Source organism: Neovison vison, chromosome 12 (assembly GCF_020171115.1).
Source record: "Neovison vison isolate M4711 chromosome 12, ASM_NN_V1, whole genome shotgun sequence".
NCBI classification, from domain to species: domain Eukaryota; kingdom Metazoa; phylum Chordata; class Mammalia; order Carnivora; family Mustelidae; genus Neogale; species Neogale vison.
The window spans coordinates 62,287,092-62,310,477 of record NC_058102.1 but is presented as its reverse complement, the minus strand read 5'-3'; the positions used below and the strand labels follow the sequence as shown (position 1 = coordinate 62,310,477).

The 23,386-nt window shown below is 35.7% G+C and overlaps 1 protein-coding gene across 1 annotated transcript in view; it reads right to left on the bottom strand.

The window, feature by feature from the left end:
• Positions 1–7,934: 7,934 nt before the first annotated feature.
• AEBP2 (AE binding protein 2) overlaps positions 7,935–23,386 on the bottom strand; it is a 62,404-nt gene continuing 46,952 nt past the window's right edge. The window contains exons 5-9 of the mRNA XM_044229124.1: positions 22,020–22,144; positions 16,610–16,677; positions 12,703–12,816; positions 10,096–10,122; positions 7,935–9,547 (exon numbers count right to left, since the gene is read on the bottom strand). Of these exons, the coding sequence (XP_044085059.1) occupies positions 9,502–9,547; positions 10,096–10,122; positions 12,703–12,816; positions 16,610–16,677; positions 22,020–22,144 (380 nt within the window). The 3' untranslated portion in view covers positions 7,935–9,501. The remainder of the gene's footprint in view (positions 9,548–10,095; positions 10,123–12,702; positions 12,817–16,609; positions 16,678–22,019; positions 22,145–23,386) is intronic.

Here is a 23,386-nt window from a genome sequence, read left to right as displayed (position 1 = left end):
TCTCTCTCTAAAATAAATCAATCTTTAAAATAAAATAGGGGCGCCTGGGTGGCTCAGTCAGTAAAGTGTCTGCCTTCAGCTAAGGTATGATCCCACGGTCCTGGGATGGAGCCTAGAGTTGGGCTCCCTGCTCGGGGGGAGTCTGCTTTTCCCTCTCCCTCTGCCCACTCCCACTCAGGCTCTCTCTCCTGGTCTCTCAAATAAATAAAATCTTAAAAAATGAAATGAAATGAAATAAATGAAATGAAGTATTTCCATGTTCGTTAAAAATAAGTGATTTAATTGGGTTACCTTTGGTACACGGGATGTAAGGATAAGCAGTTCTTACTATACCTAAATTTTTTATCACAATCAACTTGAACCATTGATCATTGTTTACCATCATTTGGCAGCTGTTAAGCATATCAAGTATCTGTTTCTAACTAGGTCTTAGGTTGAATTAATGCAGCTTGCTGCTTGTTCAGAAAGTACCCAGGTCCTGCTCTTGCTCAAGCCAACTCTCAAGGAATTTATAAACTCTTCACTGGAGGTGAAATTTAACAACCTCACCTAGATTTTCAAAGAAAGTATGTAAATTGAATTCACTGGTCTTCTACCTTAAATCAATTCTACTATAAATTCCTCTAAATTGGGGCGCCTGGGTGGCTCAGTTGGTGAAGCTTAGGACTCTTAGTTTCAGCTCAGATCATGATGCCAGGGTCCAGAGACCAAGCCTTGTGTTGGGCTCAACCCTCAGCACTTGAGTCTCCTTGTCCCTCTCCCTCTGCTCCTCCCCCTGCACACACACTCTCATAAATAAATAAAATCCTTTTTTTTTTTTTTTTTAAGGAAAAAACAAATTCCCCTAACTCATGGTACCTCCACCTTGGCCATCTAATAAGCATCCCAATATAAACCATTCAAAGCTTAATTCAGCTCTCTCCTGTCCATCTTGCAGTCAGTCGTTCCCATAACTACTGAGGCTGGCAGTTCTATTTTAACCAGTATCATGCCAAAATAACCTGGACTCATTCTTAACTCTCATACCACATCTGAACTCTCAGCAAATCTACCTCCAATGAATTTCCAAGTTCCAACTTGTTACCACCACACATTCTGGTTCCAGATTATACTTACAGTCTTTTAAATGCTCATCCAGCCTCTACCTTTGCTCCCTTATATAGTCAATTCTTCAGTCATTAGAATGACTCTTTAAAAACAATTCAGAACATCACTTTTCTCTGCTCAAATCCTTCCAACGGCTTCCCATCTCCGCAAAGATAAAATTACTTTTTAATGTTTTTTAATATCTTGTTAAACACAGCATCACCAATGCCTGGAGTCATGCTAAGACAATGTAAGCGAAATGTACATTTGAATAAATGATCTTGCCTCGAGGGTTTTTATACTTGCTGTTCTCTGTGACAAGAATGCTTATTCCCCAGATATTACATGACTTCCCACTAAAGCTCCTACAAGGCTTTGCTCAAGTATAACCCTTCAGTAAGGCCTTATGAGCTACCCTACTTAACATGCATGACAAATTCTGTCCTTCCCTCCATTTTGTTTTCCTTCATAGAACTTATACCACCTCAACCCTCTGTACATTTTACTCATTTACATATTGTCTGTCATCCCCCATCCACACACTTTTAAGTTCCATGAGATCAAGAATATTTATTTAAAAAAAAAAAAAAAAGAATATTTATTTTGTTCATCGCCAAACCCCTAGCATCCAGGGCAGAGACCCTTGAACTTCGCAGAGGCTCTAATATTCTGTGTTTCACTAATAGTTTATTAAATTCAAACACTAACAGTTACCTTCAGGACATCCCTAGTACGGCACAACAAATTTCTTTGGTAGAAATACTTGCTCTTCAGTATAAACACCCAAAGACTTCCATCTTAGGCCACACAACTATCTTAAAAACTGATAATAAGTTACAAGATAACTTCTTTTTAAAAAACTGCCTTAAAAGTTTCTTTAAACACTGCCTAATCACATTCCAGAAGTCTTTCATACATAATAAATCTGAAGTGATGATCTGGAATAATAACCTGAAGTCAGAAGAGTTCAGGTAATTTTGTGCTCCCACTACCTACTTAATATATAAATAGAAAACAGATAAAATGTGATCACTAGGTAAGTAGGAAATGTAAATATTTAGCATATTTGTTGTTGCATTTCAAAATCATCATGCTACGTGAAAGCCAAACACCATAGAGTACACTCTATATGATTCGCTTAAATTTTAGAAAATGGAAACCCATCTACATTAAGAGACTATAGCTCAGTGTTTGGCTGGCCTGGGCTGCAGAGGACGCAATACAGACAAGCATGAGGAAACTCTGGGAGGCCAACGGAAATGTTGTGGAATTGTTGTCGATTTCATGGTTATGTGCATCTGTCAAAACTCATCTAATTGTACCATTAAAACTGACTCAGAGATAAAATACTGAAGTCAAGATGAAAATGAGATTATTTTTGTGATTACATGTGATTGGAGAGCTTCTTATTCCCCAAGAATAATCAGAAAGATGAAGTAACTTACATGAGATTTCTTCCAATGATAAGAAAAGACCAAGTCTAGAAGGAGTTTAAAGGGATTAGAAGATCCAGGGGTACCTGGGTGGCTGAGTCAGTTAAGCCTCTGACTTGATTTTGGCTCAGGTCAAGATCTCAGGGGCATGGAATGGAAACCCACGTTGGGCTCTGCACTCAGCAGGGAGTCAGCTTATATCCCCCCACCCCGGCTTTCTGCCCCTCCCCCCACCCATTCACATGCTCTAAAATAATTAAATCTTTTTTTGAAAAAGGAGTAAGAAAACAAAGATTAAGACTGTACTCTTTCAAACCATGATCAAAACAAGGACTATACAAATTGTATCAAGTAAGTAACCATAGCATGCCATTTTACAAATGAAAAATTATGGGGCACCTGGGTGGTTCAGTCGTTAAGCTTCCGCCTTTGGCTTGGGTCATGATCCCAGGGTCCTGGGATGGAGTCCCACATGAGGTTCCCTGCTTGGTGAGAAGCCTGCTTCTCCCTCTCCCACTCCCCCTGCTGTGTTCCCTCTCTTGCTGTCTCTCTCTGTCAAATAATCTTTAAAAAAAAAAAAAAAAAAAAAAAAGACAAAAGTTCAACTTCCCCAAACCACAAAGCTAGTTTTTAATTGAACTGAGAATCAACCTGGGCAATTCTCATAACCCACTTTTCCACTTAGACTGATTAAAATTTAAAGGTTGATATTTAAGTACTGATACAGTGCAGGAACAACACATTCATACCCAGTTGATAGTTTATGTTTACAGCACACCAAAACTTTGGCAATACCAAAACTTAAAATAGACACAACTCACTAACTCTTTAAGTCAGCTAATCATCTCTCCAGGAGACTACACTACAGAAATCTCTCCAACTATATTTTCAAGGATGCTACTGTATTTATTATATGACACCAAATCTGTAAACAATTTCAATGTCAACCAGTAGGAATGACTAGATAATTTATGGCACATCGTACCTGGCCATAAAAAAGAATAAAGAACTATTACAGAGGTCTTGAGTAAAAGCCAAATCCTGAAACTGAATGTTTAACAATTTAAAAAGCACAGAAATAGTCGGGGAAGGACTCAACAAAAGATTTATCTGGAGACCAAAAACGTGTGGTCAGTTGAAAGTGAGGATTTTCACTTTTATCGCTATTTCCTACATATTAATTTCTTCATTTTGGCAATAATTTTAATGAGAGAAACTAAAATTAATATTTTTAAAAAAGATTTTATTTATTTGACAGAGAGAGATCACAAGTAAGCAGAGAGGCAGGCAGAGAGAGAGGAAGGGAAGCAGGCTCCCTGTTGAGCAGAGAGCCCGATGCGGGACTCGATCCCAGGACCCTGAGATCATGACCTAAGCTGAAGGCAGCGGCTAAACCCACTGAGCCACCCAGGCGCCCTAAAATTAATATTTTTTAAATACTACCGATGATGAAGACAAAGTTTGAATGAAGTGCTGATTGGCATTTAAATAGAAAATGGCATTTAAATAGAAAACTAGGTATTTTGGTTGATTTAGGGAAGAACATACAGGGAGATACACAGAAACTTAAATATAAGTTTTTTTTTTTTAAAAAAAGATCTTTTTTATTTATTTAGACAGACACAAGTAGGCAGAGAGGCAGGCAGAGAGAGAGAGAAAGCAGGCTCCCTGCTGAGCAGAGAGCCCGATGCGGGATGCGGGGCTTGATCCCAGGACCTGGGATCATGACCCGAGTTGAAGGCAGAGATTTTAACCCACTGGGCCACCCAGGAGCCCCTTAAATAGGCTTTCTTAACTTCTATAAAGAATGACATTTATTACATTTGCTACACTCTTTTAAAGCTATTATGCAGGTATTAAGAAAATATTCAAGTACTAAGAAGAAACCAGTTAGGTTTCCTTAATTTATGAAATTCAAAGACCTACCCTAGGAATCTTCTGACCTACACCTTTTCTCCTGCAATGCTCGATGATGTTTATACTAAACTACTTACACTGGGCCCAGCTATCAAAGAGTAAATGCCCACATTTTACAATCTATTATTATTCCCTTGCTACAGTCTCTAAGAAAACTATTTTACTAAACAGAAAAAGGCCCCAAATTTAATAATCTTACGCAAGGTGCATTATGCATAAAAAATTCCTGAAATGGTTTTAATAGGAACACGTAAGTCCTTGGCAATTTCTTAGTAAATTCCTAAGATTTGTAACACATAAGATTTTTCTTTAGCAGAAGCATATAAATACTCAAAAGGAAAACAGGTTCTTTGGGGGGCAATGTTCTGGGACCATGACAAAACAGTTAAATAAAGAAATCAAATATTGGGTAACTCCTTCAAAGTAGTGTTATTACTGGGGCGCCTGGGTGGCTCAGTTGGTTGAGCAACTGCCTTCGGCTCAGGTCCCGGTCCTGGAGTCCTGGGATCGAGTCCCGCATCAGGCTCCCAGCTCTACGGGGAGTCTGCTTCTCCCTCTGACCTTCTCGCCTCTCATGTTCTCTCTCACTGTCTCTCTCTCAAATAAATAAATAAATAAAAATCTTTAAAACAAACAAACAAAAAAAAAGTAGTGTTATTACTTAAAAATTTAAATCAAAGCAGTGAGTGTTATACGCACGCAACTGATAAATTATTGAACATAACATCTGAAACTAGGTATCTACTATATGTTGGCTTAAATGAAAAAAAATGTTATTCATATCATAAATTGAGGTACTATAAAAAATGGAAAACTAAATTGAGCCCCTTTTTAATAAAAATAAACCCCAAATGGTTACAACTGAATATGTAAAAATATAGTAACATCAATAATCCTTTATATTGAGAATGTTCAGACAAACTGAAGTGTATCTCCCTTTATAGGCTCATAAATAAAGGTACATAAATATTATCACAGCGTGGTTTAAGCCAGGTTGTTCTATCCTATTAGTGTTTTATGGACATAATTCTCCAAAATATGTTCCTGCAACAAGTACTCACCTGTAACATCCTTTCAACAAACAGACTGTCTTATAGACTATTTCATGCCATGCATCATGCTAGGGACTGGCTGTGGCAGAAACACTGAAAACAACTTTACAGTGGTATTACAATGTACATTTATTTCCTCTCACACATTGCAAAAAGCAGTTTGGTATAGTGAAAATAATACTGACCGAGGGGGGGAAAAAATGTGCTTTGTAACTCCTGCTGTAGCCACGTACAACTCCTTTTTAATTTTCAGAGCAATAGAACCATGTATTATATACCATCCAAATCTGATTCAGAAAATAAATTGGACTATGTCAATATTTTAAGTCTTTTTTAATTAAAAAATACAGCATTTCATTATATTTTTAAGGCTCTTGAGGTTCATAATCATTAGAAATGACAAAATACTCTAACCTAAAAGGAAAAAAAAGAATGCTGCAGACCCTTATTTATATTAAAGCTATTGGGGCGCCTGATTGGTGCAGTTGGTTAGGCGTCTGACTCGGTTTCAACTCAAGATGTGACCTGGGTGGTGATGAGGGTCAGGAGATTGAGCCCCGCATCTGGTTCTGCGTTCAGCACAGAGTCTAGTTCAGACTCTCCTCCTGCTCCCTACCCCTCCCCAACCCCCAATAAATAAATAAATAAATAAATCTTTTTTTAAAAATTGTAAAGCTGTAGTGCTGGAATTATAAAGTCCTCCACAAGGTCACATTCTCTAAGAATTAAATTAAAAAAAGAAAAGTATGCATGAAATTTTCTAAGAAACTTTATCCTTCTAAGAAATAATCTACATTTTCTAGAAGAGTATTTTTCATTTTCAAAATGTACCATTACGGTTCCCCAAAAACCCAAAACATTCAGGGTGCCTCACTAGCTCGATGAGTGCAACATGCAACTTTGATCTCAGGGTTGAGTTCAAGCCCCAGGGTATAGAGATTGCTTAAGTCTTAAAACAAAACTCCTAAACATTCAAATGACATACAGGATTTAACTACCTTTCTTAAGAAAGACTGTTAGGTTTATTAGCATCTCCTTGTAGGTCTGTAACCCTAGGCCCTGTTTGACAGATAAATACCAGTTTATCATACTGAAAGCTACCTAAACTAAGAATTTGTGTTTGCCTTTTAGAGAACTACCCAGACATATTAAAAAGACTTAAAAATAATAAGTATATAGAAAGCCCCCACCAACTATTTTATAGACTTCAACCATATTTTCCCATTTTAAATTTTTTCAGAGTATCTAACATTTCTGTTAATCATATATTATTAAAACAAGAATTCAAATAACAATAAAAGATTTTTTAAATAACTAGCAAATTCTATCCTTTTAAGAATTCTTATGTATTTAAAACATTTTATTAAGGTGTGAAAGGGAAAGAAGTTTTACAGTCAAAGATTTACTACATAATTATCAATGCTTTCAATCAGAGTAAAACAAATCTTAAAATATGTATTGAGAGTTAATTACTCTTCATCTTAATTTCCTTCCACCTGAAATTCAGAATTCATGTGTGTCCACTTTAGGGAAAATTTATATAGGAAAAAGTTTATTAGAAAAATAACTTAAAATTTTACAGTATTTTCCACTTCCAAAATTCTTTTATATAGAGGTGTGCCTTATGGCTTAAACATAATCTGATTTACAATTCTCATTTAGTCCTAAGGATACAAAAACACAAATGGTGAAATGTTGGTAACTATTAAGAATTTCAATGTAAAAAATTTTTTTAAAAACACCATTTGTTGCAGGTACCTAATATATAGCAATATTTACTGAAAAGTTACTGTACTGGTTTGGTACCAAAATTAATACTATCAGATTAAAATGTAGATTAATTTGTGTGGCCTATGTTTATTTTCCAAAATTTTATCGACTATATCAGGAACTGGCAAATTTTTCCTTAAAAGGTCAGAGATTAAGTCTTTTGGGTTTACAGGCCTTACGTTCTCACTCCTCGACTCTGCCACTACAGGGAGAAACCAGTCACAGACAATACATACATGAACAGATACACGCCTGTGGGTGGCAGTTTGCCTGCTGTTGAACCATACAATGGATTCTGATAATTTCAGGTGCCATATTCCAAATATGTCAGATATGGGGGTTAGGAGGAACAATACAAATGGTAAACATCACTAAATAAACTATTTTTGGTTAAAATGTTCACACTTATTTCCCAATCTTAATTGCATGTGTGTATACATGTATATATACAAGTTATAAAACTATTTCATTTTAATTCCATATTCCTTTTGGTGTTTTAGTATAGATAGTATCGGACCAAAGTCAAATAAGCAGCAAAGTACCATGAGTAATTAAGTACTCAGAGGCTAGCTAATCCATAACCATGAAATTTGGTTTTGACATCTAAATATTTCCAAACAATGAAAAAAACGTATTTGTTGTGCCCTTCAAGAAAATATGAGATGTACATTTCAGATGTCGTTTTAAAATTTAATTGAATTGTTACAATTTTGAAGCTAAATGTGATTTGCTTTTGTTTTATTAGAAAAAATACTCAGGCAAGGTCTACAATCATCGGTCAATTAAGAATGACTTACAAGAACATGAGGCAATAAAATAAAAAATACAGGTACAAACTATATATCTGAAACACTTCTATTTGGCAATTTTATAACAAATCAAAATTTTAAAATAACAAAGAAGATTGCAGATTACTTCGTAGATACAGAATAAAGCAAACGATGAAGTGCTTAAGCAAAAGAAAACAAAAAAAAAGTAAAACACACTGCTTTTCTCTTCTTTTCAAAAATAAAATCACATTTGCTACAGATCAAATGGATAATACCCTTATTAAACAACCATTCCAGAACGTCTTATAGTAGCAGTGCTTTTATTTGCACTTCATTTAATTTTATATGACTCATTTCATGTATATAGCTCTTTACCCCACTGTTAACGAATAAAGTCTCCCATAATTTTTATTTTTAAAATTTTTTTAAAGTAAATGAGAAATGATTTATGTATCATGGAACCTTTCCCATTTTGGAACCAAAGGCTTAATTCTATATTTTTGTCTATTCTTTTCTTTAAAAAATTTAGTGTAAAAACTGCTGGTTTTTATATCACTGTAGTAAAGTGAAAACTCCTCAATCAGGAGTATTTTCTGCAGTTTGACTGCATATAACCACATATACTTTACAATATGTCCTTCCAACAGTAAGGAAATAATTGATTTCACGGTCACTGTCAGAAATGAGTGCCATAATTCTATTATGGGTATAGGTCCTCCCTCAAAAGACTTTCTGGAAGGATGTTCAATGTGTTTTGTTCTTATAGATATTAACAGTAGTACATAGTCCCTTAAGTCTGCAAAGACATTTATTGTTAAAGAAGGTGCTTTATTAACAATTCCTCTGGCAGCACTAGTGAATTACAATATCCTTCAATATTATTTCTACCCATAATATATACATTTAACTTTCATGCCTCTAGAAAAACATCTACAGTACATTTCATAATATAAAAATATATTACAAATCTGCTGAATTATTTACAAGCAATGTTCTATTATCTCTATGCAACATTTGTTTGATACAATACTAACAAGTTACACATATTTCCATTTCTGTAAGTTAAAAAAAATCCATATGGCTTCTTGCTTACCAAGCAAGAAAGTGATTTTATTTTCCTTTCAAAACCAACTTTGGTGCATAAAGGATTCAGTTTGAAATACTTAAAAAAAAAATTTTTTTTCTTATGTTAAGAAAAAACAACTCATAAACCAAATACTTTCCTCAGAAAAAAAAAAATTAGAGGCTTATATAGGTTAAAATGAAAATATGAGGATTATTCAAATAATTGGAAATAGAGGTTTTTCAAAAACCGTTAACAGATTAGTTATATAAGGTAAATATTAACATACTGTACTCCATGAGAAAACCCTAGTCCTGAAAAGGGAGCCACCAGACATACTGCAACACTCTTTAACAGAAATTTTCAGCCCTAATTCGATAGACGAATTTTTAGTTGATTGCAAATGTCGTTCACTGTTTGCTTAAATACAAATTGAACACTTTTCTTATCAGAGTTCTGCAAAAGAACACAAATGGCAACCAATCACATCTATTTATCATAATCGAAAGGTAAATTATCTCTTGATAATTTTCATTGTCAAAATATTTCCTAATATGACTTCAAATCAATAGACACTGTCAAGACAAACATCCTTACAGTGCTTTTGGTATTTTTAAGGGCATATGTTGTAATTGTTTTCTTTCCAATATAAACTACTGTAATCGCTAAAAGGGGGGAAAAAAGCAGCTTAAAGCAGCAAGCATGCAAAGCCTTTAAGAAGCTGTTCCACTAAGTTGCCAGAAGAGTGTTTGCTCAGTCTCCCACAGTACCATTCCATGAAAATGTGGATATACAGTAATATATTAATATATTCCACAGAAGAGCCTACTTCATTCACAGAATGTTTACACTAAGCATAAATATTATTCTAAATACTGGATTTAAGAAAAAAAAAAAGGAAAGGGATGGACTCTAATGTGCAACTTTTACTAAACCCATTGTCAGTGACTAAGACTGCAGGTGTCCCCGCTTGTTTGCTTTTTATGTATTTATTTATTTTTTACCTCTTCAACCTCTTCTGCGGCATTGTTCTAGAAAAAAAAAAATATATTATTTTATTCGACTGAATCAAAAATACATTAAGTATTTCAAAAGAGACATTAAAAACATTAAATAAGATATAGGCAATGTGATAATCATTGATCATTACAATTTATTTCCAAAGCCTTCATACTTTAATAATTGCAAACTCAGTTACATAATACAGCTTTTTAATACATTTTTTTAAGTAATCTGATTCTAAGAGATTCTCATGCTTAACACATGCATGTTAACCAAAGAGAACTTTAAAACTGATGCTTAAATCTTAAGTAAATGTTCTTTCTAGTTTTCTTTTTGAGTGTATTTTTAGAAGGTTTATCATGCTTTCATTTTGAGATGTGTCTCAAGATAAGTCTCCTAAAAGAAGTTAGAACAATTGCTTTTTTACTTAATTTCACAAGTTTTCCGAATCCAAATCCAGCCCTTGCTCACATGTTACATCACAGCAGATCTAGTTCTATTAATCTGTACCACTTTAGGAAAAACTTAATGCTAATTTCCAGAACAGGAGAAGCATAAAGGTTTAGATTCAAAATTAAATGTTAAGAACAGGTAGGGGTTGGGCTTGGGGGATAAAATACAGTTAAAGAAAAATAACTCCACAGATGCATTTAATATGTCTTAAGAACATGTTCACTACCCAAAAATGAAATCAATAAGAACTGCAGATGTACACTTTTGGAAACATGAAATGCAATTCCTATGCTCTTTTGGACAGTAGTTCTGCACCTGAATTTTTTAAGTCCCTAAAAATATTCACTAAAATATCTAATTTGCTTACAGTATACACAGGAATTACAAAAATAAGCTGGTCTGTGAAAAAGGAAGACCCTTAGAGAGGGGCAAGTAGAACATAGGGCAGAAACACAGAAGTTAGTCTGAATCTTGTAATTAAGATTCATGCCCCTTTGCCAACCCTCTGCATAAGGGATGTTTACAACCAGTTCTAATAGCAGGGTGGCTTTCCTAAAATATCACTCTTTTAGAATGCTAATTTTAATTACTCCCTTCAAAGAGTAAGCAGAAATAAACCCTAAATTAAGTACCAGTAAATAAAGAATATTCAATTATTTTTCTTATAAAGAGAAAGGTAAATCGTTTTCCCATATTTTTGGTAGTGGATTTCCTTCAGTCTTCTCTTTTAAGGTAATTTCACTATTTATTATGCTAATCTCTAACACAGTTCATCACAAAAAAACAAGTTTTTTTTTTTTTTTAAGATTTTATTTATTTATTTGTCAGAGAAAGTGAGCACAGGCAGACAGAGTGGCAGCAGAGGCAGAGGGAGAAGCAGGCTTCCTGCCAAGCTAGGAGCCCAATGTGGGACTTGATCCCAGGACACTGGGATCATGACCTGAGCCGAAGGCAGCTGCTTACCCAACTGAGCCACCCAGGCGTCCCACAAAAAAACAAGTTTTGATGGTACTTATTATTAGCACCTTCATCAGATGTTTAAAATAAATTTGGGGGGAGTAGGGAAAACTCTAGAGTCTCAGTGTTTCCACATGGCAAGGCCCATTATGTTAGAATTTCATTCTCCAAAGGTATCTCCAATTATAAGAAATCTTATTATACTGAATTACATTCCAAAAAATTGAGTCATAGAATAAACAGAACCTTCAAAGTGTTTAATTGCTTCAGAATTTGGCATAGGACACAGTCTCCTTATGATAACTAAAATTCACATTTGGTATTATCAATTATTATATGCTATTTATTCAACATATTTCTATGCAAAATACATATCAAATTAAAACTGATTTTAAAAACACACAAGTTTGCTGATGAAGAGTGCTTCTTAAGCATTTTCACCACTTTCTGAATTACCCTAGTATATGTCATTTGGATGGAGCCAGTAAGGAGAGTTCAGTCACATACTATCTGTGTAACCTTGGGCAAGCTATTTAAACTCTTGCCTCAGTTTTCCAATCTGTAAAACAGAGATAGTAACACCTACTTCACAGGCTGCTGTGAGGATGAAGTGTATGTAAAGCACCTAGCAAAGTGACTCAGCACATAGTCAGAAATGTTGGTCTCTTCTCCTTCCCCCCCTATACCTTCATAAGCACAGCACACTAAAACAAAGGTCAGATCAGAAAATTATTAGCAATGTGAACACTGAGCTACCTCTTAAAAACAAAGACAACAATATTTAAACTGTTTTCCTAAAGTTTGGGTGGAGTGTAAGTTTAAAAATTCAACCATTTATGGTATTTTAGGCCACATGGAATATATTCCCAGACCCACAAAAGATTGGTATCATAAAAAGAATTACATACTTAAATAAGAGGCACTTATTTTTGAAATACTATATATATTACAATCTAAGCTACGTAAGATAAATCTGGAATTAAACTGGCATATAAACTTTACCAAAATATTATCTTTCTGGATCCTAAAATTTATAAATGTTTATATAATGGAATTTCCATATACAAAGCTCCAGAAAGCAAACTATGCTTGGTACTGAAATTTAGTGCTTAAAAATAAGTCTTAACCTTATATCGAAAATTTAGAGAGATTTAAGATTACAATTCAAAAGTAAAACATCAAATCAAGAATTAAATTACCTGTATATGTTTGGATCCAAAAGCAAGGCAGTATCTTTGGGTAGCTTTGATAAATGAACTACTTTAGTTTTTAACTGATGTCGTTCACTTTCATTCACCCACACATCAGGCAGACTATGAATTAAAAAAACAAGCATAAATGAAATAACATTAATCTTAAAGCTTATTCTTCCCTCCACCCCGGGAAACCAGGGGTTTCCCTTTTATTTATTTTTTTAAGATTTTATTTATTTATTTGACACAGAGAGAGAGATCACGAGTAGGCAAAGAGGCAGGCAGAGAGAAGGAGGAAGCAGGCTCCCTGCTGAGCAGAAAGTCCAATACGGGTCCCAGGACGCTGAGACCATGACCTGAGCCGAAGGCAGAGGCTCAGCGTACTCTTCGTATAACCTTACATTACCCAGACTTTTCTGCTAGTGTGACTGAGTCACCTAGGTTAACAAGCTTTTCAGGAGCCAAGGAACAGCAAGGATGCAGAGTCTCAGCTAAAAAGTGGCAGTGAAATTTCAGGCATGAATTTGAGAATGAGTTAGGAATTTTTGGTGGCAAAGCCACATCAAACTCAGAAACATGCATTATAAAACACTGTCTTTTAATTTACTAACTAAATTCATATTTGAGCTTGACTTGATGACATTTTGACAATGAGTTTTATTTTTTTTATTGAGGTACAGTTGACTTCCAACACATAGTAATTCAACAATTTTAGACATTACTCTGTTACCGTATCACATTACACTATTATTGACTATATTCCTCATGGTGACACCAAGTTTATTAATGACTAAATAAGTAAACACTCCACTAGATAAACCCCATGTAAAAAAATGCACATGTGATCAAATCCTGAATTCAAAGAAATCTAATCTTACCAGGAAGTTCAAATAAAAGCATTCAGATACTTGGACTGATCAATTTCCAGAATACTAAGAATACACATATATTTCAATTTATCTTCAACTATGTTTATAACCTTAATATAAAAAGAGCTCTTACAAATCAGTATGAAACAGGTGAATATTTACTGGGGGAAAAGGAACAGGGGAGACAAAGGACACAAACCAACAATTCACCAAAGATTAAAAAGTTTAAAAATGATCTTACATGTAATTATAGAAATACAAAATGTAAAAGGATAATAATTGACGTATTAATAGTAAGCCAGAGAAATAAGTTCTCTAATGTAAAAGGTGGGATTATAACTGGCACAAACTCTCAGAAAGGCAATGAGTATCAAAAACTGTAACATTTTGCAGTTTGTGTACTGATTTTAATAGCTTTTAATAGTGGAGAAGAATGGACAACTTTCAATGTTTCAGCTAAAAAAGAGCCCATTAAATAAATTTTACAAAGCCATTTCAAAAATATTTTACAGTAGCATTTCCACAAAACCTGGATGGAGCCAGGGGAAGGTGGTGGAAAATATGTTCTACATTAATGGCAGTTAATAGGCACAGGATTTTTTTTTTAAAGATTTTTATTTATTTATTAGACAGAGAGATCACAAGTAGGCAGAGAGGCAGGCAGAGAGAGAGGAGAAAGCAGGCCCCGCTGAGCAGAGAGCCCCATGCGAGCTGGAGGCAGGGGCCAAACCCACTGAGCCACCCAGGCGCCCCTAGGCACAGGATTTTTAAAAAAGCCAGATTTCTTTACCAATATGCTAGCATGTATTGTAAACTCCAAAATCTATTTAAGAACTCTTAATTCAGGGGCGCCTGGGTGGCTCAGTGGGTTAAAGCCTCTGCCTTCCGCTCAGGTCATGATCTCAGGGTCCTGGGACTGAGCTCCAACTCGGGCTCTCTGCTCAGCAGGGAGCCTGCTTCCTCCTCTCTCTCTGCCTGCCTCTCTGCCTACTTGTGATCTCTGTCTGTCAAATAAATAAATAAAATCTTAAAAAAAAAAAAAAAAAGAACTCTTAATTCAGGGCTGGGTGGCTCAGTGGGTTAAGCCCCGCTGCCTTCGGCTCTGGTCGTGATCTCAGGGTGTTGGGATGGAGTCCCGCATCGGGCTCTCTGCTCAGCAGGGATCTGCTCAGCAGGGAGCCTGCTTCCCTCTCTCTCTCTCTCTGCCTGCCTCTCCATCTACTTGTGATTTCTGTCAAATAAATGCATAGAATCTTAAAAAAAAAGAACTCTTAATTCATCTGACTCTTGATTTCGGCTCAGGTCATGATCTCATTGTTGTGAGATCAAGCCCCCATGATGGGCTCCATTCTCTCTCTCCCTCTGCCCCTCCTCCTACCCCCAGTCTCTCTCCCTCCTCTTTTTAAAAAAACAACAACAACAACCAAAAAAAAGGGCAATGGGTATTGAGGAGGGCACAGATTGCATAAAGCACTGGATTATACGCAAACAATGAATCTTGGAACACTACATCAAAAACCAATGATGTACATATGGTGACTAACATAACATTAAGAAAAATGACTAAAAAAACAGTAAGCATCCCCCCACTTCTGCCTGCCTCTCTGCCTACTTGTGATCTGTCTGTCAAAAAAATAAATAAAATCTTTAAAAAAAAAAAAACTCTTAATTCACAGCACATTAACATCTCCTTAGAATGAGAAACATTATAGAAAAATATTTAATAACAAAGACGAATGTTAACCACATACTAAAGATTTATGAAAACCCATGTATACACAATGAGATTCCATCCTCTTAAATTTATTCTATCCTTACTATGCAGCCATCAAAAGAAATGAAATCTTGCCATTTGCGGCAACGTGGATGGAACTAGAAGGTATCATGTTTAGTGAAATAAGTCAATCAGAGAAAGACAACTGTCATACGACCTCCCTGATATGAGGAAGTGGAGATGCAACATGGGGGGTTACGGGGATAGGAAAAGAATAAATGAAACAAGATGGGATTGGGAGGGAGACAAACCATGAGAGACTCTTAATCTCACAAAACAAACTGAGGGTTGCGGGGGGGGGGGCTAGGGAGAGGGTGGTGGGGTTATGGGCATTGGGGAAGATATGTGCTATGGTGAATGCTGTGAACTGTGTAAACCTGGTGAGTCACAGACCTATACCCCTGGGGCTAATAATACATTATATGTTAATAAAAAAAATTATTCTATTCTTGGAAATATTTATTTTATCCAAAATTTCTAAGATACACTTTCACTACCTTTTCTAACAAGAAAAAAAAATTAATAAAAAGATAAAAGGAAAATTAAGTATGAAATGTCTAATTAAGGGGCGTCTGGGTGGCTCAGTTGGTTAAGCGTCTGTCTTCAGCTCAGGTCATGATCTCAGGACCCTGGGATGGAGCCCCACCATCAGGCTCTCTGCTCAGTAGGGAGCCTCCTTCTCTCTTGCCCTCTGCCCCTCCCCCTCCTTGTGTTCTCTGTTAAATAAATAAAATCAGAAAGAGAAAGAAAGAAAGAAAAGAAAAGAAAAGAAAGGGGGAGGGAGTAAGAGAAAGAAAAAGGGAGAAAGGGAGAGAGGGAAAGAAAAGTCTAATTAAGGAGAATCTGGGTCAGAAAAACACAGTGCTGCTAGAAAACTAGCCAAGTGATTTTTCTATAAAATATCATTGTGTACTAGAAATTACTCAGAAATTTTTTAAATAAATGATTCAAACAAAACCACAATTAATACTGCTGCATAATACCTGAGGGTCACTGAAAAATGCTAAAAATGATTACATCCTAAAAAATGACTAAAAACTGCTATAACAACTTTTATTAAAAATAGTTAAAAAGCTAGTTGTAAAGTTATACCTTGACGCAGGTACTTTAAGGGCTTTCACAGATTATTTTTTTAATACGGACAAGTCAAAATGTTTTGCAGTTTAATTTCTGTAATTCTTTTATAATATTCAAATCCAAATTTTTTAGTATAAGAGGTTAATAAAAATAAGAGAGTCTATTCATTATACATAGTATTCCAAATACTTACATGTCTTCAGGCATCCAATGAAGCAAAAGTTTTATCTTTCCAGAATCCTCTTTTCTCTTAGCTATTACCTAGTAATGATATAAAAGAGATCATAAAAATGATTTGTAGAACATTGTTTTAATGTATCAATAGAAAGCACTCCTGATTCTAATTAAGATTTTTCTAAGTTCATATCCTAGACCAGATATTACAATATTTTGTTCTGACCTGCTTTGAGACCCTTCACGTTTGATAATGTACTTTCACAAAAGAAAAAGAGAAAAAAGGAGTTGAAGAAGTTTTGCATTGCAAATACTAACACAATGTTAACTTTATTAAGGGCCTGAAAATGCTATTTAGTTTACTATCTATTAAAGTCTGAATATTAGCTAGATTGCCAACGAAAAATTCGTTATTGGCTGAAATATTTTTAAAGAACAAATAGAAGAGTAAAGAAAAAATAACAACAGCTGAGATAGGATAAGTCTTTAATTTATGACTAAGATATTTGTTGTTTGCTTGCATGTTTCTGTTTGCTGGTTGGTTTGTGTTATTTTAAATGAAACGTGAGCCAATCTGCATCTATAGATCAAAGTTAAATAGTGGATCAACCTGAATAAAAAGACCTATATAAAACGTAGAAAGGGCAACATACTTATTATTCATTAAGAGATTCTGAAAATTCAAGGAAATGCTTAAATAACCGACTGAAATTGTATTTTATAACTCTTGTAACTTCTATGTTAACAAAATTAGCATCTTACTGTTCTCATAATCTAAATCTCAGTATCTAATTTAAGCTGCAAACAGCCACACACCTCAAAATGTATTAGGAACTAAGCAAAAATAGCACTTTATACAAAAATAAAAATACCTTCTATTCTCATTATTTCAAACCAATAGTTAAGTACTCTAATTCTAGGCCTGGAACAATGAGATTAATTTAAGAACCCAACAACAGATTGAAGATGCTGAAACAAAATACCTCTAACAAAAAAATAAGACATGAAAACAATGCAAACCAACCAACCACAGCAAGCCAACTGACTGGTAACTAGGATTCTGCTGACCTCTTCTGGAGAAGGCTCGAAAGAAAACGTTTCAATTAAAGTAAGACAAATGAGGTCAACTGCACAGTATGTACCTCACAACGTATTTTTCTGCAAACTGTATGGTTATTTCCTATAATTGCTTATTTGTTTTCAAGGAAACTTAAATGTACAGTTATCACTGCATAGTCTGCCTACTAAAAGAAGTGATTCTGGGGGCGCCTGGGTGGCTCAGTGGGTTAAGCCACTGCCTTCAGCTCGGGTCATGATCTCAGGGTCCTGGGATCGAGCCCCGCGTCGGGCTCTCTGCTTGGCGGGGAGCCTGCTTCCCCCTCTCTCTCTGCCTGCCTCTCTGCCTACTTGTGATCTCTCTCTGTCAAATAAATAAATAAAATCTTTAAAAAAAAAAAGAAGTGATTCTGTATAACACATACCACTTCCATCAAAACCTTCCTTGTCCAGGCACCTGGGTGGCTCAGTGGGTTAAGCCTCTGCCTTCAGCTCAGGTCATGATCTCAGGGTTCTGGGATCGAGCCCCACATCGGGCTCTTTGCTCAGCGGGGAGCCTGCTTCCCCCTCTCTCTTATTTTTATTATGAATTATCTCTCTGCCTGCCTCTCTGCCTACTTGTGATCTCTCTCTCTGTTAAATAAATAAAATCTTTAATAAATAAATAAATAAATAATAAAATCGGTGATAAGCCCCAAACCTCACTCTTTACACTTCTTCTCTACTTGTATTTAATTCCTAGATGATCGTATCTAGTCTGATTCCTTTAAATACCACTAATATGCTGAAAATGTATTATTTGTATATGTAGCCACACCTCTCCTCTAGGCTCAAACTCTTAAAATCAATCTAAGTGAAAGATGCAATGGATTCTCTATTGAATGTGTGAAAAAGTAACATCTTGACACTTCCCTCTCCCCCAATCTACTCTTCAAATTTTCTATTAAATGGCAACTCCATTCTTTTGCCCAACTGCCCAGGCCAAAAACACTGGAGTCATCCTTTACTTTCATTATCAAACTGACATATGACCCACCCATAATTCTGGTCAGTACTACTTTGAAAAGTATTTAGAATCTAACAATTCTTAGCATCTCCACTGTAACTATTCTGGCCTTTTCTCACCTCAGATACTAAATAAAGACTGATCCTCTTTTCCCCATCCTGACCTACACTCTGTCTTCAAGACAGAAACCCAAGCACATTAAAACCCACAAGAGAGGGAAGAGATCAGTGAGTTGACACTAGAAAACTTCTGAGTAATGGGAATGTTCTAGATCTTAACTGTGGCAGCAGTGGTGGATTCATAGATGAATTGTCAAAGCTCATATAAAACTATACTTTAAATGGGTGCATTTATAAAAATTATGAAAAAAATTACATCAGACCATGGCTACTCAAACTTCAAGTTTCCCATCACAAAGAATAAAAACCAAAGTCTTAGTCCAACAAGATTCTCCCCCTATTATCTCTCTGACTTAACTCCGACTCTCTGCCTTCTTGCGTACTTGGCATACTTTCAAACATACTTGGGATATTCTTACTTTTCAACTTATATTTAATTTTTCCCTCAATTGATGTTCATCCCCCTAATAACAGAATGGCTCATACCCCTACTTCCTGTAAGTTTTTACAATTTTACTATTTCATCTTGTTTATCGTGTCTCATCATTCATTAATGGTTTTGTTCACTGTTGTATCATAAGTACACAGTAGGTGCTCAATAGTTAAGTGAATGAACGCGTGAGTACTAATGCCACACTTTGGGTCTGGTGACCAATCTTACAGACCTTTGAAGAAAAGAACAATTATAAACCTATGTTATCAAACTTCAGAGGATTTCAGAGGCACCTGGGGGTTTGGATGGTTAAGCATCTGCCTTTAGGGTTCTGGAATCGAGGCCTGTGTCCGGCTCCCTGCTCAGCAAGGAATGTGTTTCTCTTCTCTCCCTCTCTGCCCACTTGTATTCTCTCTCTCCCTTTCTCAAATAAATAAATAAAATCTTTAAAACAAAACAAAAACAACAGCAAAGGAGGACTTGATCCATTACTGCTGAACAAGCCCTTGATCTTGCTGAATCCCATTAGAATTCCCAACAGAGCCATTTTTTTTTTTTTAAAGATTTTATTTATTTATTTGACAGAGAGAGATCACAAGTAGGCAGAGAGGCAGGCAGAGAGAGGAGGAAGCAGGCTCGCTGCTGAGCAGAGAGCCTGATGCGGGACTCAATCCCAGGACCCTGAGATCATGACCTGAGCCGAAGGCAGTGGCTTAACCCACTGAGCCACCCAGGCGCCCCCAACAGAGCCATTTTAACTTTGTCTTCTCAAACTCTAATTTTCCTTTCAACCCTTTCATTCTTATTTAGATAACTATATTTCCAGTGTTGATTTTTTTAATCCAATGTTCTTTAAAAGAGAATAAATATGGTGTACTTTTCCTCAAATGCAAACTCAGAAAAGGTTCCCTTGCTTTCTCATCTTTGTATTTCTTGCCCTTAATTCTGGCAATTATAACCAAAATTGGAAATTTTTCACTGGAAGTATAAATAGAAGAAAAAGTGAAAATGCAAAGCAACAGAACCTCAATGTTATAGGAGATGGAAAAATAAATATTCAAACCAGTAGGGAAACTGATGTCAATACTGATTTTTTTTTTTTTTTAAAGATTTTATTTATTTATTTGACAGACAGAGATCACAAGTAGGCAGAGAGGCAGGCAGAGAGAGAGAGGAGGAAGCAGGCTCCCCGCCGAGCAGAGAGCCTGATGCGGGGCTCTATCCCAGGACCCTGGGATCATGACCTGAGCTGAAGGCAGCGGCTTAACCACTGAGCCACCCAGGCGCCCCTCAATACTGATTTTTTACGCAGCTCTTTCTGCCTACAGATCCTGTCCCTGCTATAATAAAACCATGTTTTTGCACCAATAATAATAACTGATCTTTTGTATTTAATTCTGTGATTCTGATTGATATAAAAAAATTAAACCTAAATGTAGTATATTTTATATTTCAACAGTCAAAATTAAACAATCCCTTTCTCTAGGGATTCAAATCACCAAGGTCTGCTCTAAAATTTACCTCTACTAACTTACCTACACCAAAATACACCAATTTAAGGATGATTGGATAATAAAATGGCAAGAGGCAAGGGAATAAACAACTCTTTGTTACCTTTTTGCTAACCAAAAATAAAGTATTTATTGTTTTTCAAATTTGACACTTTTCATTTACTGAACACTGTCATTCAAATAAATATACAGACTGCCTACTATGTGTCAAGGCACAATGACAGAAACTTGGGATATATCAGCAAAATAAACAAATTAAAGACTCCCTCCTTCACAAATCTTTAATTTGATGGCCATTATCTTACTTCTGTTTAATTCCAAGTTTAGAAGTGTTTTGGCAGGTGAGGGAGGAGCACATAAGCACTTATGGCTATGAGCTAAAGAGTCTAATATTCTAATTTTAGAAATGAAACTTTTCTGGTTTCATTTGAAACCAGAAAACCTCTAGTTTGAGGTGAGAGCCTGATCTTCAAATGCCGAGAAGCCCAAATGTCGCCCCAATACTCCTAAATAGCTCAAATTAAAGGCCAAAATATTCAATTTAACCATCAAAATGTTGAATTGTGGCGGGGCGCCTGGGTGGCACAGTGGGTTAAAGCCTCTGCCTTCAACTCAGGTCATGATCCCAGGGTCCTGGGATTGAGCCCCGCGTCAGGCTCTCTGCTCGGCGGGGAGCCTGCTTCCCTTCCTCTCTCTCTGCCTGTGTCTCTGCCTACTTGTGATCTTTCTCTTTCTGTAAAATAAATAAATAAACTTTTTTAAAAAATGTTGAATTGTGGGAAATACAGTTGACTCTTGAACAATGCAGCGGCTAGGGCTGCCAACCACCCACACTATCGAAAACGCACATTTAACTTTTGACTCCCAAAAACTTTACAACAGTCTACCGCTGATCAGAAGCCTTACTGATAATATAATTAACATATATTTTATACATTATATGTATTATATGCTATGTATTATATACAAATTGTTATATACTATATTCTTACAATAAACCAGGAAAAAAATTAAGAAAATCATATGGAAGAAAATACATTTACATTACTTTAATATATTTATTTTTAAAAATCTGTTAAGTGGACCCCTGCAGTTCAAACCCATGTTGCTTAAGAGTTAACTAAATTTGCTTTATAACCAACAATACATGTAATTTTCAAAATACTGATAAAGCAGAACTTTTTATGATTTTGTTAAAATATAATTATTAGATTTTGAGCAGTTTAGAAATGGTTGTGAAAGTCAAAATACATGTTCTTGCAAACCTACATAAATAATTTTAAAAAACAGTAACAAATACTTACAGTACTATGAAAAACAACACTGTGTCCCTTCCCTAAACTTTCTATGTGAGCTGAGAGGTTAAAGCATATGGCTCGATGTCTTATCGCATCCAGTGTTTGTGCATCGAAGAAATCATGTGGTCGTGCTAAAAGTCAATACAAAAATATAAAGAATATTTAGAAAAATATAACAATATGCCAAGCAGCCAAATAATCCATTTGCCACGAAAATATGTAATAAGTAAGAAGGACTGAAACAATTAACATAAATATCTATCTGGTGCTTAAATTAAAAATTTTATTTTGCTTTCGGAACCTGGGGTCTAGTTGACAAGAAGCATACACAAAAGCAGACTTCCAACTAATGAGTGAATGTGGATTAACTATGCCCATTGGTGTGTGAAGTTCTAACATTAGGCCTCATGATTCCACACTGCGGTTACTATCTTTTCCAAACAATTTTAGGTTTTACTTCAGTGCCTCTCTTGAGCACCAGTCCTGTATTTTCAACAATCTGATGAGTTCCTCATCTATCACTATACTGAGAGCCAATGCATCACAGCCAAGCATCTAAAATACATATCATGAATATTCTGTATTAACACAAAATCAAAAATGTTCCAAACCTGGGGCACTTGACTGCCTCAGTTGGAGGAGCATAGGGCTCTTGATCTCAGGGCTGTGAGTTTGAACCCCAAGTTGGGTATAGAGATTAAAAAAAAATTTTTTTCCCCAAACTTGGCAAACCTGTAATGTTATTTTGGAGTTTTGGACAAGTATTTTCTTGATTATAAGTAACTCTTCTGGGGCGCCTAGGTGATACAGATGGCTGAGTGTCCGACTCAGTTTTGGCTCAGGTCCTGATCTCACTGTCCTAAGATCAAGCCCCACATCAGCTCCACACTTAGCAGGGAGTCTGTTTGGGATTTGCTCTCCCTTCATCTCTCTCAAATAAATAAATGAATATTTAAAGAAAAAAAATTATTCTAACAACAATCCAGGGAAATTATAAATATAGTTTTCAGTGCCAACGATTCTGCCAAAATTCTTTCTAACTCCCAGCTCCACCAGTTACTAACTGTGTGACTTCAGGCAAACTGCTTACAATCTGCTTAGCCTATTTCCTTGTGAAATGGAGACACAACAGCTATAGACTATGATTAAGTAAAACAAATGCATATAAAAAAATGCTTTAAATCTCAAAGCAGTTTATATTAATAACCTTATTCTACTTTTTAAAATAAGCTCAAGGGGTGCCTGGGTGGCTTAGCCATTAAGTGTCTGCCTTCAGCTCAGGTCATGATCCCAGGGTCCTGGGACTGTGCCCTGCATCAGGCTCCCTGCTCAACAGAAGGCCTGCTTCTCCCTCTCTCAATACCTCTGCTTGT